Below are 17643 nucleotides of genomic sequence, written 5' to 3' on the forward strand. Positions count from 1 at the left end.
GAGGGTTAGGGTCTCACACCCTCCAGTGGGTGTTTGGCTGCGACGTGGGGCCGGACGGGCGCCTCCTCCAAGGGTTCTGGCAGTTCGCCTATGACGGCAGAGATCACATCGCCCTGAACGAAGACCTGCGCTCCTGGACCGCGGCGGACACGGTGGCTCAGATCACCAGGCACAACTGGGAAATCTCCGGTGAGGCAGAGTACCTACGGAACTACCTGGAGGTCAAGTGCGTGCAGTGGCTCCGCAGACACCTGGAGAACGGGAAGGACACGCTGCTGCGCGCAGGTACGCGGGGCACCGGGCCTCCCTGATCTCCTCTCAGGCTGGAGCCAGCTTTCCACGAGGTGAGGAAAATGGGATCCTTCTGAGAACACCGCCCAAACTTCTTGTCTGGAGATGGGGGAATCCCCCCAGGTTTTTATATTCTGTAGAAGACAGTGACACACCAGTGGCCCCACTTCTCTGAAAGACAGTTAAAGCATTGGTGTGTTTTGAGAAGAAGCAGAAAAGCATCCCTGAAATAACTGGTCAGCGGTGCCCTTTGACCCTGACTGCCATCTTGTAAATCATGACTTTCTCTCTCAAGGCCTGTTCTCACCCTGAGATCAACTTAGGAGGCCAGACTTCAGCTTTTCTGAGATATTCAGCCTCCACCCAAATCAGGACCATTACTCTGTATTTTCCCCTTACATGGGGTCTCCTACCTTAGCACTCACCCTGACTCCAGAATTTTCCAAGGACTAGGAGGTTTTTCCCAGACCCCAGAGTCCAGGTTGGTGTCTGGTGTTTGTGCTGGTTCTTTCAAACCCATGATCTTGTCCATTCTCAGCATGGTCACGTGGTTCTGCTTCAGTGGCCCATGGAGTGTGAATTTTCTGATTCTTCCCCTTTAGACCCTCCAAAGGCACATGTGACTCATCACCCCATCTCTGACCGTGAGGTCACCCTGAGGTGCTGGGCCCTGGGCTTCTACCCTGAGGAGATCTCACTGACCTGGCAGCGAGATGGGGAGGACCAGACTCAGGACATGGAGCTTGTGGAGACCAGGCCTTCAGGGGATGGAACCTTCCAGAAGTGGGCAGCCCTGGTGGTGCCTTCTGGAGAGGAACAGAGATACATGTGCCGTGTGCAGCATGAGGGGCTTCAGGAGCCCCTCATCCTGAGATGGGGTAAGGAGCAGGGTGGGGTGGAGCTTCCTCTCAGATAAAGCAGGAACCCTTCTGGACACCATCAGCAAGGTCAGGACTGAAACCTGAAGTCTGGGCCCCTTCCCTTTCTTCCACAGAACCTCCTCAGCCCTCCGTCATCATGGGCATCATTGTTGGCCTGGTTCTCCTAATGTTTGCTGTGGTGACTGGAGCTGTGATTTGGAGGAAGAAGCACTCAGGTAGGGAAGGGAGGGAGGGATCTGAGTTTTCTTGTCTCAGTGGGCAGGTTTCCAGCCCAGGTGGAAGTTTGCCTGCCTCCTTCCTGGAAAGTACCCTCCACACACTTGTGGAATCTGAGCTGATGCTAAGACTGGCCCTTTTGTAAAGTACATGTGAAAATGAAAGACAAGTTTTTCATCTTCATAATTCCAGTTGGGGGCCTGTTTCTCAGCATTTGGAGGTCAGGAGGGAATGTCCCTGCTGAGGACAGACCTCCAGGAGGGCAGGTGGTTCAGTGTCACCACATCTCTTTTTTTCATGTTCCTGAGCCTGTCCTGGATTTTTGGTTACAGTTCTGAGAAGTTTTTTGTCATCCAGGACTAGGGAGTTCTTCTAGGGTCTCATGACTCAGTCTGCTCCATGGTCTCTCATGTGATATTTTCTTCTCACAGGTGAAAAAGGACAGACCTACACCCCGGCTGCAAGTAAGTACAGAGGGAGTGTGATTCCTGAGACCCTTGTGAGGGTGCAGACAGGAGGCCCTGGGGGACTCACCCTCCTCAAAGTTCCTTCTCTAGTTTCTCTTCTATGGGTTCTGACCACATCCTGGTTTTGTTCTCCTCCAGGCAGTGACAGTGCCCAGGGTTCTGATGTGTCTGTCACGGTTTCTAAAGGTGAGACCCTGGAGAATCTAGATTGGGAGAAGAATTGTGGAAGAGGGGACACACTGGGTGGTGGGGATCTTTGAGTGGGACATGTGAGCGTGTTGGGGTCAGCCCTTACATGACCGACCTGAACTGGTTCCTGATTCTTTTCTCTCACAGTGTGAGACAGCTGCCTTGTGGGGACTGAGTGATGCTTCATCCCACTTTGTGACGTCAGATCCCCAGACCCCTCTTTCTGAAGCTGCATCTGAATGTGTCTGTGCTCCTATTAGCATAACATGAAGAGGTGGGGAGACTGCCAACCTCTTCCAATTCAAACTCCTGGATTTATAAGGCAATGCCTAATAGTCACAGCAGGTTGGAATATGCGACCTGTTAGCCTCGGATCTTTTCTGAAGAGAAAATATCGTTATGTGTAGAGTGCAGACTGGTCAGTGTGGGAGGGAGAGGTGATCAGCTCTTGTGGGGAAAGTACAGGCAGCATTGATGTCAGAGTGAATGCATGTTGTGCTGTAGCTGCCATGAGAGAGCAAGTGGCCTGAGTTCACACTAATAAAGATAGAATACAGAGGTGTGTACACTGATCATTCCTTCATCTGTTCTTTGTTGTGTGTTAGATGACGGTTACTTTTGCATCTGTGAAACCTCAGTGAACTAAAAACAGACACACATTGTTGGCCCTGTGCCCTATGTTCTGTTGAGCGGGGGCAGAGTGAGCCTAATAAGTGAGGAAAGTGTCTGCCTAAGGATTGGCAAGTTCTTTGATGAAGGTGACCTAGAGTATGTGTGTGGGTACAAGGAATGTGGCTGTTTTACTAGGGTGGTCAGTGTAGGACTCATTGAGGAGATGATATTTGAGTAAAGATGTGAAGGACATGAAAGAATGTCCACTAGGATGTCTGTGGGAAGTTCTCTCCAGGCAGAGGAGCCTCCAGTGCAAATGCAGGAGGGCAGGAGAGTGTCTGTGTTCAAGGAAGAGCAGGAGGCAGGTGTGGGTGGAGGAACAAGGAACTGAGATGAGATCCAGTGTCTGGCCAGATCATGTGGGCCTCCAGCATATTGGAAGGTGTCTTATGTCTGTGAAAGATGTGGACTCATAAGATGGTTTGAATAGAAGATGACCCAGTGTGACTGCTCGCTGGAAGCGTCAGTCTAACTGCTGTGCAGAATCCGGAGGTGAAGGGTAAGCAATGCAGCAGAGGAGCCTGTAGGATTAGTGCGGGGTCCAGGGTGGGGATGCTGGTGCTCCCCTGGACCCTCATTAAATCTAGACAGTCGGGAGTAGAGCCTGAGAATCTGCATTTGTAATAAGCTTGATGCTGATGCTGCTGGTCTTCAGATCACACTCTTAGTAGCAAGAATGTATGTAGACCAGGATTCCCACATGCTGTATATCAGCCTCACACACAGAGGTTGTTAAATAAGCAATCCCTTGGTCTTGTCCTAATACTCTGAGAAGGTGGTTCTGGGGAGAGACTGAGCATTTTGTAAGAAGCCCCACAAGCAATTCTGATGATCAGCCAATTTGGGAACCCCTGAGGTATATGAAAGAGTGGGTCTTAAATCCACATTTAAAAGCATTTTCTTTCCTTCAGAAAGAAAAGGGAAGACCCATATTGTCAATTATGAGATGTGATGTTGAGAAATAATGTAGTTTTTATTCCACCTGAAGACTTAGGCAGTCATTCACATTTCAGCGTAATGAAATCCTTGCTCTCTGAAACTATTCTCCAAGTTGAGTTCTCCTCACTCATTCTTGGAGCTAACAATGGGATCCAAATTAAGTTAGACATACAGTACTATATATATATGGCTCCACGGGAACAGGACCCACAGTGTCCACTCCATGCCAGGTCCCACAAAGGAACTTTCGCCCCCATTGGGGCACAGTGTCACTGCTCACACAGTGAGCCCCTCGTGCTGGACGTGGACCCTGCGCTGAGGACGGCTATCACTGAGGCTCCTGACAACTGGAGGTGGTGTGACTCCCACTCTCGACACCCTTGTCAGATGCATCCTGCCTAGTTCCAGCTTCTCTGTGTCACAACGGCCTGAGTAGAGTCTGACATGTGGTCACCTGAGTGGTGGGACCTCAGCTTCATGCTGTGTGCTCTGGCAAGAATATTTGGGAAAGTGGGTTTTCTTCTTTAATGGAGGAAGGTGGTCTCTGCCTCCTACCAAGACTCTTTCAGTGTGGAATTCTCCTAATCTGGAAATGCTCCTAATCAGGTGAAGGGGAGAGAGGGATGGACAAGAATGTCAAATTTCAATTGTTAGAGCAAAGATCTGGAACTGGAACTTGACCTGGTACCTTGCAGGCACTTGGGTTTGGCTCAAAGAACAAGTGACTAATAAATGACATCCAGGGTGGAGATCTGCTTGCTTACTTGTCTGTTTTGTTTTCTTTTCATCAGAGTGTAATTGATTTACAATGCTATATTACTTTCTGCTGTATGATACAGTGCATCAGCTCTAAATATATCTAGTCTTTCTTAGATTCTTTCCCCATTTACACCATTGGAGAGTGCTGGGTAAAGCTCCCTGTGCTATGCAGTATCCACATCACTTTAAAGTGCCGCCCAGATGGTGGTGGAGGGAGATCCTAGGATGATGGCTCTGCTCCAGGTGCAGAACAATCCAGACCAGGTGGGAGCACATCATAAGGGCTCGGGACGATATTCCCAAAAAAGGAAAAACTGATGGAATATCCAAAGTATCCACACTTCTTGAAAGAGTCATGCAAACAGAGCAATCATTAGAGCTGAATTTCTGAGAGCTTCATAGAACATAATCAGCAAACACAAAGGTAATTGTTAACTCAGGGAGAACAAGAGGTTGTGCAGAAAGTGAGAGGTAATAGAGTTTACACATGAGTGTGTCAGCTAAAATTGGCACTTGCTGAGGGCATCTACCATCTGCCTCTCCAGAGATTGAATTCTGGGCTGCTACAGCTGTTGACTTTTGACACACCCTGAGGAGGCGCAGGGAGGAGAATTGAGACCCTTTGTGCTCCAGGGAAGCGAGTGGAATGGGTCTTTAGAGAGATTATTTTCAAGAACTGATTTTGTGATCTCAGTTCCTGCATCTCGTATCTGTCCCTGTTGTTCAGTTGCTAAGTCATGTCTGACTCTTTGGGACCCTACGGACTGCAGCATGCCAGGCTTCCCTGTCCTATGCTATCTCCCGGAGTTTGCTCAAGGTCATATCCATTGGCTCAGTGATGCTATCTAATCATCTCATCCTCTGTCCCCACCTTCTCCTTTTGTGTCCTATCTTTCCCAGCATCAGGGTCTTTTTCAATGAGTCGGCTCTTCCCTTCAGGTGGCCAAGGTATCGGAGTTTCAACTTTAGCATCAGTCCTTCCCATGAGTATTCAGGGTTGATTTCCTTTAGGATTGACTGGTTTGATCTCCTTGCTGTCCAAGGGACTCTCAAGAGTCTTATCCAGAGCCACAATTTGAAAGCATCAGTTCTTTGGCCCTCAGGTTTCCTCGTGGTCCAGCTCTCACATTTGTATGTGACTACTGGTAAAACCGTAGCTATGACAATATGGATCTTTGTTGGCAAAGTGATGTCTCTGCTTTTTAATATGCTGTCAAAGTTGGTCATAGTTTCCCTTCCAAGGAGCAAGTGTCTTTTACTTTCATGAGTGCAGTCTGTCTGCAGTGATTTTGGAGCCCAAGAAAATAAAATCTGTCATTGCTTCCACTTTTTCCCTTTCTATTTGCCTTGAAGTGATGGGACTGGATGCTATGATCTTAGTTTTTTAAATGTTGAGTTTTAAGCCAGCTGTTTCACTCTCCTCTTTCACACTCATCAAGAGGCTCTTTAGTTCTTCAATTTCTGCCATTAAAATGGTATCATCTCCTTATCTGAGGCTGTTGATATTTCTCCTGGCAATCTTGATTCCAACTTGTAATTCATCTAGCCTGGCATTTTGGCTTATGTATTTTGCATATAAGTTAAATAAGCAGGGTGACAATGTACAGCCTTATTATACTCCTTTCTCAATTTTAAACTAGTCCGTAGTTCTGTGTCTGGTTCTACCCTTTGCTTCTTGACTTGCATACAAGTTTTCAGGAGACAAGTAAGGTGGTCTGGTATTCCCATCTCTTTAAGATTATTCCACAGTTTGTTGTGATCCACACAGACAAAGTCTTTAGCATAGTCAATGAATCAGAAGTAGATGTTTTTCTGGAATTCCGTTGCTTTCTCTGTGATCCAACAAATGCTGGCAATGTGATCTCTGGTTCCTCTGCCTTCTCTAAACCCAGCTTGTACATCTGGAAGTTCTCAGTTCACATACTGCTGACGCCTAGCTTGAAGAATTTTGAGCATAATTTTGCTAGCATGTAAAATGAGTACAATTGTACAGTAGTTTAAACATTCTTTGGCATTGCCCTTCTTAGGGATTGGAATGAAAACTGACCTTTTCCAGTCCTTTGGATTGCTTCACTTCCTCATATGTAGAAAAGCATTAAATCCTTTCACGGTGAGATCAGCTCCTGGTGACTAGCAGAAAACCTTTGGAAGATAAGCTTGATTGCCCTAATCTTCCCCCTTCACCAAAATCATATATACTGATCTGCCCTCCCTACCTCTTTGGAGCTGTTTCTCAGAGCTAGCTGAGGTGCTGTCTTCCAGGCTGCAGTCCTCATTTTGCCCCAAATAAAAATTAACTTACAAGTCTTAAGTTGAGCATCTTGTTAGTTGACTAGTGTATTAGTCATGGAAAAGAAAAAGCTGAATGAACTAAGTATGATCAATATATAAATAATGTGGGAAACTGAAGGAATGGGAAGACTGAAAGAAAGCAATAACTTAACTATTGCATCAGCCACTGTGTGATGCGACAGACAGTGGCTGTGACAGAAGAATCAAGCAGCAGTTCTAATAAGGCATCGTGTTTAGAGATTTGGAAATAAAAGCCAAAAGAATCAGCTAAAAATTTTTCAAAGTGGTCACCTATGGGAAAGCAGAAATTGAGACGAATCAGGATTATAATAAGAGTATGTATCATGAGAAATCATGTAGAGATATTTGACTTATTAATGTAGAGACAGTTGTGCCTTTGATTAAATAATCACACAGGAAAATGAATGAGGATGAAAGTTTATGGTTAATGAAAGCTGAGTACAACAAATGACACTTGAGAGTTTACTAAAATGCAAGAATACTCGAATGGAAACTTGCACGCACAACTGCGTGAATGACGTTAACCTTTAATAAAACCATGAAAGAATATATTATTCCATTCGGATAAACAGATATGGAATGAGTTCTCTATTCCTATTACCTTACTGTGCATCGTGTGCACCAGGCAGGGAGGGAACAGGCCCTGACTAGGAAAGCCCTTCATCACCCTCTTGCTTCCAGTCCGGTCCTGCTGCAGAAAGTGCTCCTGTCATCTGTCTCGCGTCTGTGGGAGGTGCCCCTTAGAACACGCTGCCACAAATGCTTTACCTGGGTGAGGCTAAGGTGGTCCTGACCAAGGAGAGCACCGCTCACCTGTGTGCCCCCAGACCAGAAGTCAGGAACGACTGAGGGTCCGATGGAGAAGTCTCACCTCCCGTCTGCCCTGTGGAAATCAGTCTGAGCTCATGGAGGGAGATGCTGCTCAGCCCTCCATGTCCTGGGCTCCTTTACTCTCTCGGTTCAGGACACTCATCCCCAACAGTCACGGCTCCTTAGAAGCAGACTGCCCGTATTTCTCCTAATCAGAAGCCCCCAAGCCCTCTCCTGTCCCCTCCCCGACATAGCCCTTCAGCTCTGCTTCATCACATGAGGGTGACAACTGCTCAGGGGAGATTCCCCCCAGGGTCAGTCACTGAGCACTCGCCCCAGGAGTCCCACTGCATTATCCCCCAGCCCTTTGTGCTGAAATGTCAGACAATGGGAGCTGGGGGGCGAGAAGTGGGGGATTATTAGAGCCTCCTCAAGGCTGAGATAAAACTCTCCTTTTCCCCAGAAAATGTACACACTGTCCCTTCCCAGCATGGGAAACAAAATGCAATCCAGATGCATTTATTTAAAGAGCAGCTAAAACTTGTAATATGAAATAATACAGATGTTGCAGGCGTGAAGTAACATATATGCATATTTGACTGTGACAAGGGTGAAGGGAACCTTAGATTTCCAGAAATCTGCTCGTAGTCATCTCAGGAGAAGCCACAATAAGGAAACTGGCAGATAAAGCTTATTGGTAATCATTTCTTGTCCATGTGCTTCATTATAATATAAAAAGCAAAAGTAATATTAGTACTAGTGTGGTGCAGCTGCAACCACCTCAAATATAGTAACGCTTTTAATCATCCCAATCACGACTGGAAAGAAACTAGTTTTTTCATTTCATAGATGAGGAAATGGAGACCTCAAGAAGGAATGTGTTATATTTTACATCAACTAACTTCAAAAATAATAATAATCGAAACATGTATATTATCAAGGGTGAAACAGATCACCAGCCCATGTTGGATGCATGAGACAAGTGATCGGGGCTGGTGCACTGGGAAGACCCAGAGGGATCGAGTGGAGCGGGAGGTGGGAGGGGGGATCGGGATGGGGAATACATGCAAATACATGGCTGATTCATGTCAAGGTATGACAAGAACCGCTACAATATTGTAAAGTAATTAGCCTCCAACTAATAAAAATAAAATGGAAAAAAATAATAAGAAATACATCTACATGGAATCTAGAAAAATGGTACTGATGAACCTATTCACAGGGCAGGAATAGAGATGCAGATGTGGAGAATGGCCTTGTGGACACAGTGAAGGAAGGCGAGGGTGGGATGAATTGAGAGAGTAGCATTGAAACATATCCATTACCACGTGTAAAATAAAAGCTAGTGGGAAGTTTTGGTATAACATGGGAAGCTCAACCTGGTGCTCAGCGACCTAGAGGGGTGGGATGGGGAAGGTGGGAGGCAAGTTCCAGAGGGAGGAGATACATGTGTACTTATGGCTGATTCACACTGCTGTGTGGCAGAAGCCAATACAACATTGTAATGCAAGTATTCTCCAATTAAAAATAAAACATAAAATAAAAATAATTTTAAAATAATAAGATAAATAACAGAACACACATAAAAGAAAAAGTGCCATTAAGACCAAAACTAGGAACTGAATGCAGGCCTCCTAGCTGTAAATTCTAAGCTTCCCCTGTTAGACTGATGGAGCCGGGGTCTGGCATGAGGACTGAAATTCTGGGTGTGTGAGGCCATTATGATCATTTGGCTCCATCTGGCATTGATCCAGGTCTTGTAGACTAATAGGCTCTGGGGAAAAAGAAAAACCAATCAATAAGTGACCAACTGGTTGCAGACTATTGCTGTTTATTCCCTCAGAGATTCTCTTTCAGTTGCTCCAAGGTCAGATTTGGCCATCCTCTGAAGCAAGACACACCCATCCTTTTTTGCCTCCTTTTCCCCAGCACTTGCTGGACTCCTCCTCTGATTCCACCAACATCTTCACCTGTCCCTGCTGCCACCACCCTCCACAACAGGGACAGAAGTTGGCAGGAAGAAAGGAAAAGATACAGGAATGAAAACTCAAGGCACTCCTGCCTTAAATGCAGACCCATCTCCTAATTGGTTTCCCCTTTCAGTTTAGTTTAGTCTCTCGGTCGTCTCTGATTTTTTGCGACCCCATGGACTGCAGCATGCCAGGCTTTCCTGTCCATCACCAACTCCCAGAGCTTGCTCAAACTCATGTCCATCAAGTCGATAATGCTATCCAACCACCTCATCCTCTGTTGTCCTCTTCTCCTCCTGCCTTCAATCTTTCTCAGCATCAGGGTCTTTTCCAATGAGTCAGTTATTTGCATCGGGTGGCCAAAGTATTGGAGCTTCAGCTTCAACATCAGTCCTTCCAATGAATATTCAGGACTGATTTCCTTTACGAATGACTGCTTTGATCTCCTTGCAGTCAAAGGAGCTCTTAAGAGTCTTCTCCAATACCACAGTGTAAAAGCATCAATTCTTCAGCACTCAGCTTTCTTTATAGTCCAACTCTCAGATCCATACACGACTACTGAAGAACCCTAGCTTTAACTAGAGGGACCTCTCTCAGCAAAGTAATTTCTCTGCTTTTAATATGCTGTCTAGGTTGGTGATAGCTTTTCTTCCAAGGAGCAATTAATTTCATGGCTGCAGTCACGATCTGCAGTGATTTTGGAGCCCCCCAAAGTAAAGTCTGTCACTTTTCCATTATTTCCCCATCTATTTGCCATGAAGGGCCAGAACCAGATGCCATGATCTTAGTTTTTTAGAATGTTGAGTTTTAAGCCAACCTTTTCACTGTCCTCTTTCACTTTCATCAAGAGGCTCTTTTGTTCCTCTTTGCTTTCTGCGATAAGGGTGGTGTCATCTGCATATCTGAGGTTATTGATAATTCTCCCTGCAATCTTGATTCCAGCTTGTGCTTCATTCAGCCTGGCATTTTATATGATGTTCTCTGCATATTAGTTAAATAAACAGGATGACAATATATGGTCTTGATGTATTCCTTTCCCAATTTGAAACCCGTCTCTTTTTCCACATCCGGTTCTAACTGTTGCTTCTTGATATGCATACAGATTTCTCAGGAGGCAGGTAAGGTGGCCTAGTATTCCCATCTTTTGAAGAATTTTCCACAGTCTGTTGTGATCCATAGTCAAAAACTTTGGCATAATCAATAAAGCAGAAGTAGATGTTTTTCTGGAATTCTCTTTCTTTTTCTATGATCCAATGGATGTTGGCAGTTTGATCTCTGGCTCCTCTTCCTTTTCTAAATACAGCCTGAACATTTAGAAATCCATGGTTCACAAACTGTTGAAGCCTGGCTTGGAGAATTTTGAGCATTACTTTGCTAGCATATGAGATGAGTGCAATTGTGTGGTAGTTTGAAGATTCTTTGGCATTGCCCTTCTTTGGATTGGAATGAAACGGAACTTTTTCAGTGCTGTGGCCACTGCTGAGTTTTAGGAGAAACTAATATTGGCTCCCTGATTCTGATTTCCTTTACCTGCTGTCAGCTCTGCCATGAGGAGTGGTCTACACTTGGGTACAGGATGTTTTGAAAAAGCACTGGATGGAGACTTTCAGACTTGGACTTTGCTTGAACTGTGTTAACTGAGCATCTCCCATGGTTCTGTTTATTTCCCCTAAACGGGGGGTTAGATTACGACCCTGCGGGTCTCTTCGGTACCAGTGGTCTCGGATCTGAGCATGTGCCTCTGAGCACGGAGTCACAGGCGCAGCATTCACGTCGGAGGACACCCCGCTCAGCACACTCGTCCTCCAGGTGCTGAGGTACAGCCGCTCGACGCTAACAAGCACCACCAAACTTGTGCTGAGGAAATTCCTGAATGAATTTCAGAATCAAACACAAGTGACTCTGGGGTTGCCCCAGCCTGGGTTCAACACACCCTGCCTGGGCTCCAGAGTCTCCAGCTCCAGCTCCCAGACCAGCACTGACACACTCCCAGCATCACTGCGTGTCCCGCCCTCCTCTCACACTCTGAGCCCTTAGAAGGTGGGTCTGTGCAGGTGTCTGGATGTGACCCCTGGAGAAACCTTGGTTGAATTCCTGCTCCTGTAAGGCTCAACTGATAAGAGCTGAGCAGCCTCACCATTCAACTTTGATTGAACCTCTTCTTTATGTCTTGACTTGGTTTCAAGGCTTTCCACACAGTGTTTCAACAGAGCTGAACCCTCAAGAGACATTAACTAGAAATTATTAAACTACAACGTCATCCCTGAACCCACTGTGCCTGATTGCACCGCATACCTTCTTGCACACTAACTCCTGACAGCTTGCAATGTCTTTATTTTCTTTTCCTTTTTGTCTTTGATGATTATCCTACTCATCCACATGGGTGAAGTTCTATCCAAAGTTCCACCTCATTCATTAAACTCTAACTACTGGGGTGTCTGACCCACGAACTTTAGGAAACTATTCCTCTGCTTCACCTGTAGCCATTAAGGAGGTTCCAGTCTGGGACATCTCTGCACATGCATCAGAGTGTCTATAAGGAGTTCCCAGAAGTAGGGGAGTATCATCCACACAGTCATTGTCAGCCCTCTAATGACCAGCACTAGGTTTTAATCTGGTTCTCCATCTCCAGAGCCCCCAAATTATTTGCTAAGCATGCATCCATGAGCAGTGAGATTGCTGGATTAATACTTAATTAATGGCACACAGACCCCAGCCTTCATTCTCAGGTGATGACTTGTGTTCACTCACCTGCCTCACCTGATGCTATGGGAACGCCGTCCAGAGGGCCTCTCGCTCCTGAGGACTGGGGAGAGGTGGAGAGCATCGCTCTCCTGCTTTCTCCCAGGCTCCTGCCTGCTTTCATCAATGGGTGCTCTCTGTTCAGACCAGTCTCCAGCCTTTGGCTGTGATATCACCGCACATTTCTCAGATTTAGTGGGAAATCCTCACCTGACTCGTCAAGAGCTTGGTCTCATCGACAAAATAGTTTGGCTCCTCCGTCAACCACACAAGATTCTGCCCTCCCCGCCTCACTGTTCTGGAGGATGAAAGTTCCTGATGAAAGTGTCCATCCTCAAACCAGAGGCAGTAGGTGCAGGGACTCCTGACCTGGTTCAGACACAGCCGTGCAGAAATACCGCAGAGCTTGATCCTGAGGTCAGAACCAGTGGATCGAAGGTAAGCCCTACTATTTATGAGGAATGATCCCTTCCCAGTGTGTGAGAAATGTTGTGTTGTGTGTGTGAAACAGAGAGAGAGATTTATTTTCAAACTTGGCTCATGAGCCTAAGGGTCTTGTGCTTCCAAAGGTGCAGGGCTGGCAAGCAGGCTGGAGACTCAGGGAAGGATCGATGTTACAGAGTCCAAAGGTGGTCCGGACAAAAGTGTGGCTGGCCTGACTCTCTTCACTCTGAGATTTAGGAAAATCGTGAGTTTATCATTACCCTCATATTGCACAACTTTTAAAAGGCCTGTGTGTTTGGCTTTTCCTTTGTTCTTATTATTAGTGTGCTGCTATTTTTGTGGAAAGAATAGTTGTGCAATGTTCTGACTTCTGTAAATTTATGAACTTACAATAGGGAGTTCCCTGAAGGTTCAGTGGTTAAGACTGCACTTCCAATGCAGGGTTGCAGAACTAGAATCAGTCGAGGTGGGGGAACCTGGATCCCACAAGCTGAAGGGCATGGCCAAAAAAAAATAAAAAAGAAAAAAAATTTTTCAAAATAACCTACAATAGATTACTAAGAATAAATAAATTCTTAGTCACACTCGAAGAGAATGAAGATGGTACTATTATCATATTAGGTAGTGAGACTGCGGGTGAATTTTGTGGTGTACAATCAGAAAAAAATTGAAAGAAAGAAAAGAGCTGATTTTGGCTGTCATGATGCAAAAAAAAGAAGAAAAGAAAACAAAAACGTACATGTACTATCCAATTTATTCCATTTATAACTCTGAAGTCAGACAGACATAATCACAGCTTAACTATCAAGTGTTTGGAATGAGACTCAGAAGTGCCCAGCCCAGGGTCACACAGCTTTGCGTGCCTGCGTGCTAAGGCACACAGTCATGTCTGACTCTTTGCAACCCCATCGACTGTAGCCCGCCAGGCTCCTCTGTCCATGGGCTTCTCCAGGTGAGGATACTGGAGTGAGTTGCCTTGCCCTCCTCCAGGGGATCTTCCCAATCCAGAGATCAAACCCACATCTCTTAATGCCTCCTGCATTGGCCTGCGAGTTCTTTACCACTAGCGCCACCTGGGAAGCCCAATGATGCTTTGAGGAAGTTTATTAATTCTTTTCTTTTTTTCTATTTATTTTTATTAGTTGGAGGCTAATTACTTTACAATATTGTAGTGGTTTTTGCCATACATTGACATGAATCAGCCATGGATTTACACATATTCCCCATCCCAATCCACCCTCCCCCCTCCCTCCCCATCCCATTCCTCTGGGTCTTCCCAGTGCACCAGCCCTGAGCACTTGTCTCATGCATCCCACCTGGGCTGGTGATCTGTTTCACCCTTGATAATATACCTGTTTCGATGCTGTTCTCTCAAAACATCCCACCCTCACCTTCTCCCACAGAGTCCAAAAGTCTGTTCTGTACATCTGTGTCTCTTTTTCTGTTTTGCATATAGGGTTATCATTACCATCTTTCTAAATTCCATATATATGTGTTAGTATACTGTATTGGTCTTTATCTTTCTGGCTTACTTCACTCTGTATAATGGGCTCCAGTTTCATCCATCTCATTAGAACTGATTCAAATGAATTATTTTTAATGGCTGAGTAATATTCCATGGTGTATATGTACCACAGCTTCCTTATCCATTTGTCTGCTGATGGACATCTAGGTTGCTTCCATGTCCTGGCTATTATAAACAGTGCTGCGATGAACATTGTGGTGCTTCCTTAACTGAAAAGATATTTATTTACCACATACTCTCTGCCAGGCCCTGGGGATGCATTAGGTGAAAGTGAAAGCCAATCAGTCCTGTCTGACTCTTTGCAAACCCATGGACTACAGTCCAGGGAATTCTCCAGGCCAGGCTATTGAGTGGGTAGCTTTTCCCTTCTCCAGGGGATCTTCCCAACCCAGGGATCGAACCCAGGACTCCCGCATTGCAGGCAGATTCTTTACCAGCTGAGCCACAAAGGAAGCCCAAGAACATGCCCTGTGTGTTTCGATGCTAAATAGTCCAGCTGGAAAATAAGCATTTGGAATAGAGAGCAAGGGCCCCACTCTAGTCTGGGAGCAGCTCAGGACATCCTTCCTGAGGAGGGGACATTTGAAATCAGCCTTGAGATTGGACAGGAGTTGACGGGGCAGCTGTGGTCTGTATAGAGGGAAACCGCTGATAAGGAGTCGTGTGCGTATATTGGATGGTGTGGTGGTGTCACAGGACTGACCAAGTCCCTGGAGACTGGAGAGTGGGGGCTCCACCTGGGCAGTCTGGACCCCAGTATCCTCCCCCACCCTCTTCGCTGTGTTACTCCAAACAAGTTATTTCCCCCCTGTGCTCATCCGCATCTGCAAAACGGGTAACGTTTTCGGGATGTGGTGAGAGTTGGCTGAGTTGATGGAGGAAGTGGTCAGGACAGTGCCTGGCACAGACTGGATGCTCAAGCCTTGTTTGCTCTGCTGGCTGGAGGGAAACGAGGTGGGAGAGAGCGGGAGGCTGAGGATAGAGGCTGGGCCCTGGAAGCCCTCCTTGCCTGGTGGGATTTCATTTGCTGACCCAAGATCCTATCAAAGACATATGATATAAATTAGGTTCTAATCATGTTCCCTTCAGGCTCCTCTGGCTGTGACAGTCTCTCAGACTTCCCTTTTTGTTTGATGACCTGGATGCTTTTGAGAATTGCTCAGGCATAGTGTGGAATGTCTCTGTATTTGAGTTGGGTTTTTGGATAGAAGGCCACAGAGATGAAGTGACATTCTCCACACATCAAGGGTTTATACTGTCCACTGGAATATCCCTAATAAAATCACTTCAGCACCCACCTAAGATATATTTCCTAGGTTTCTCCTTATGAAGTTCTATTTTTACTTCCTCACTGTCCACACTATAGTCTTTGGAAGGAAGTCACCATGTGCAGTCCACACTTAAGGGGCACTCTGATATAAACTCTGGTGTGCAGGGGTTTGTGCAAATACAAGTTTTCCCATGGGATGGAGAAGTGCTAGACTGATGAGCAGACTGGATGGAGAGTCTCTGTGTAGCTTCATAAGAAACTGCTGACTCTCATTTCTGGCTGCTGCGCTGCTTCCTATTCCTGCCCCAGTGAGCGAGGGTTTCTGCTGCTCCATGTCCTGGTCAGCGCTGGGCATCACCGGTTCTTGGATTCTAGCTACTCTACTAGGTGTGTGAGGATGTATCATTGCTGTTTTTATTTGCGTGTCTTAATAACATGTGACATTGAGCATATTTTGTGTGTATTTCCATATCATCTTCAAGAGGTGTCTGTTAGACTTTTCCTTCATTGCAAAACATAAATTGCTGTTTATTTATATATTGTTGAATGTAATGGTTCTATTTATATTCTAAAGCAAGTTCTTCTTCATATATGTGAATTTGCACATAATTTGTTCCTGTCTGTGCCCTGAGCTCTTTCCCTGAAATAACAGTGTTCATTAATGTCTAGATGTACATTTCTGAGACGAGAAATAAGGAATTCCTAACTGCAATGGTTTCTAAGTAGAGGTCTTGGGTGACTGGGGAATGCAGGGAGAACATGAATTAGTTATTTTGTCTATTCTGGAGTATCTTCTCAATCCTCTTGTGTGGAGTTAAATAATGCTTTCAAAAAATGAGCTGAAAGTACCTTGCCCTTGTAAAACCCTTGACCGATCACCTTCAGGTCAAGTGTGAGGACGCACATTCTCTGCTCCAGGACCCATCATATGTCGACTGAACTGTTCTGCCATAGAAATGCCACCACTGGAAAAGATGGGCTGACATGTACGGACAATTCTTCCCACAGCAAATAGCTGAAAATGCCATGGAAAATACAAAAATTGTTTTCAAAGCATCAAAGAGGCGACAAAGTCCTAATAGATGACCACACATCTCAAAAGAAGGCTAAGATTCCGCTTGGCCTCCACAGGGAACCCGGTCCTGAGAAGAGAAGAAAAGACCGTGTGAGTCACTGCCCGGAGCCCAGACACGGAGCCCAGGACGTCCAGCCTCGTGTCCCCAGCTCTTCACTTGCCTCCCACCTGCCTTCTTTCTTAAAAATTTAAATAAGCTTTATAATTCTGATTATGATATATATGTATAACACAGGATATAATAAAGATTCACTGTAAAATAAGTTACAAAGGGTTGAAAGTGATAAAGGACAAAAGAACTGTAATCCTCACACAGGAGATATTTGGTTGCACTTACTTACCAGTTTACTTTCATCTTCCAGCTGCTGCCCAGGTGCTGGAACCGTCTCTGTCTAAGCTGTTGAGCTCAGACCTCAGTGGCCCCCACCCTGCACTCTCCAGAAGCTACTTGCTGAGTCAGCTCACTTCTTCCTCCCTCCTCTGTCCCCTCTACTCTTTATTCTTTTTTTTTAAAATATGTATTTGTTTGGCTGCTTTGGGTCTTAGTTGCAGCACGAGGGAGCTTCCTTGCTCCTTTGCCGTACATGGATTGTGGCACATGGGCTCCAGAGCAGGTGAACCTCAATAGTTGTAGCATGCTAGCTGAGTTGCTCTGTGTCCTCTGGGATCTTAGTTCCCTGACCGAGGATTGAAGGTGTGGACCTTGCATTGGCAGGCGAGTTTGAATAGGTGCATGTGTTTGTATCTTTGTGAGTGTTTGAGCAACACAGAGAAGACTGATGGATGTTTATGATTTTTCATCTTTGGTCATACAACTCTTCATTTCCCAAGTGTAAAATATTCATATATATTTTTGTCTAGGAGACAAGAGTCCAAGGGTGAAGGAAAAAAGAATTGCTTGAATTTGAGAGGAAAGTGTAGAAGGAGAAGAATACCATAGAACTAGTTCTTTCCAGCTAGAGTAACCCCTGAAACGAGAAGCTGTGTGCCATAACTAGAGAGTAGACCCTACTCGCCACAACTAGAGAAAAGCCCACAGAGCAATGAAGACCCAGCACAGCCAAAAATAAACAAAGAAAA

The 17643-nt window shown here is 45.6% G+C and overlaps 1 protein-coding gene and 1 long non-coding RNA gene across 11 annotated transcripts in view; both read left to right on the plus strand.

The window, feature by feature from the left end:
* The window catches only part of LOC122429593 (BOLA class I histocompatibility antigen, alpha chain BL3-7-like), a 425948-nt gene that overhangs the window by 39929 nt on the left and 368376 nt on the right, over positions 1 to 17643 (plus strand). The window contains exons 2-7 of one of the 10 annotated variants that reach the window (XM_043450039.1): positions 10 to 285; positions 894 to 1169; positions 1286 to 1387; positions 1820 to 1852; positions 1994 to 2041; positions 2192 to 2610. The exons of 5 other annotated variants lie outside the window; for them this stretch is intronic. In XM_043450039.1, coding sequence (XP_043305974.1) covers positions 10 to 285; positions 894 to 1169; positions 1286 to 1387; positions 1820 to 1852; positions 1994 to 2041; positions 2192 to 2196 — 740 coding nt within the window. In that variant the 3' untranslated portion in view covers positions 2197 to 2610. Of the gene's footprint in view, positions 1 to 9; positions 286 to 893; positions 1170 to 1285; positions 1388 to 1819; positions 1853 to 1993; positions 2143 to 2191; positions 2611 to 17643 lie in introns of those variants that run through there. 4 more of the 10 variants (XM_043450043.1, XM_043450050.1, XM_043450048.1 and 1 more) reach the window with 4 other exon arrangements.
* LOC122429610 lies at positions 12285 to 16793 on the plus strand. The gene is made up of 3 exons (XR_006266068.1): positions 12285 to 12687; positions 12819 to 12937; positions 16374 to 16793. It is a non-coding gene; the product is annotated as an uncharacterized LOC122429610 (long non-coding RNA).

Source organism: Cervus canadensis, chromosome 28, assembly GCF_019320065.1.
Source record: "Cervus canadensis isolate Bull #8, Minnesota chromosome 28, ASM1932006v1, whole genome shotgun sequence".
Taxonomy (NCBI): domain Eukaryota; kingdom Metazoa; phylum Chordata; class Mammalia; order Artiodactyla; family Cervidae; genus Cervus; species Cervus canadensis.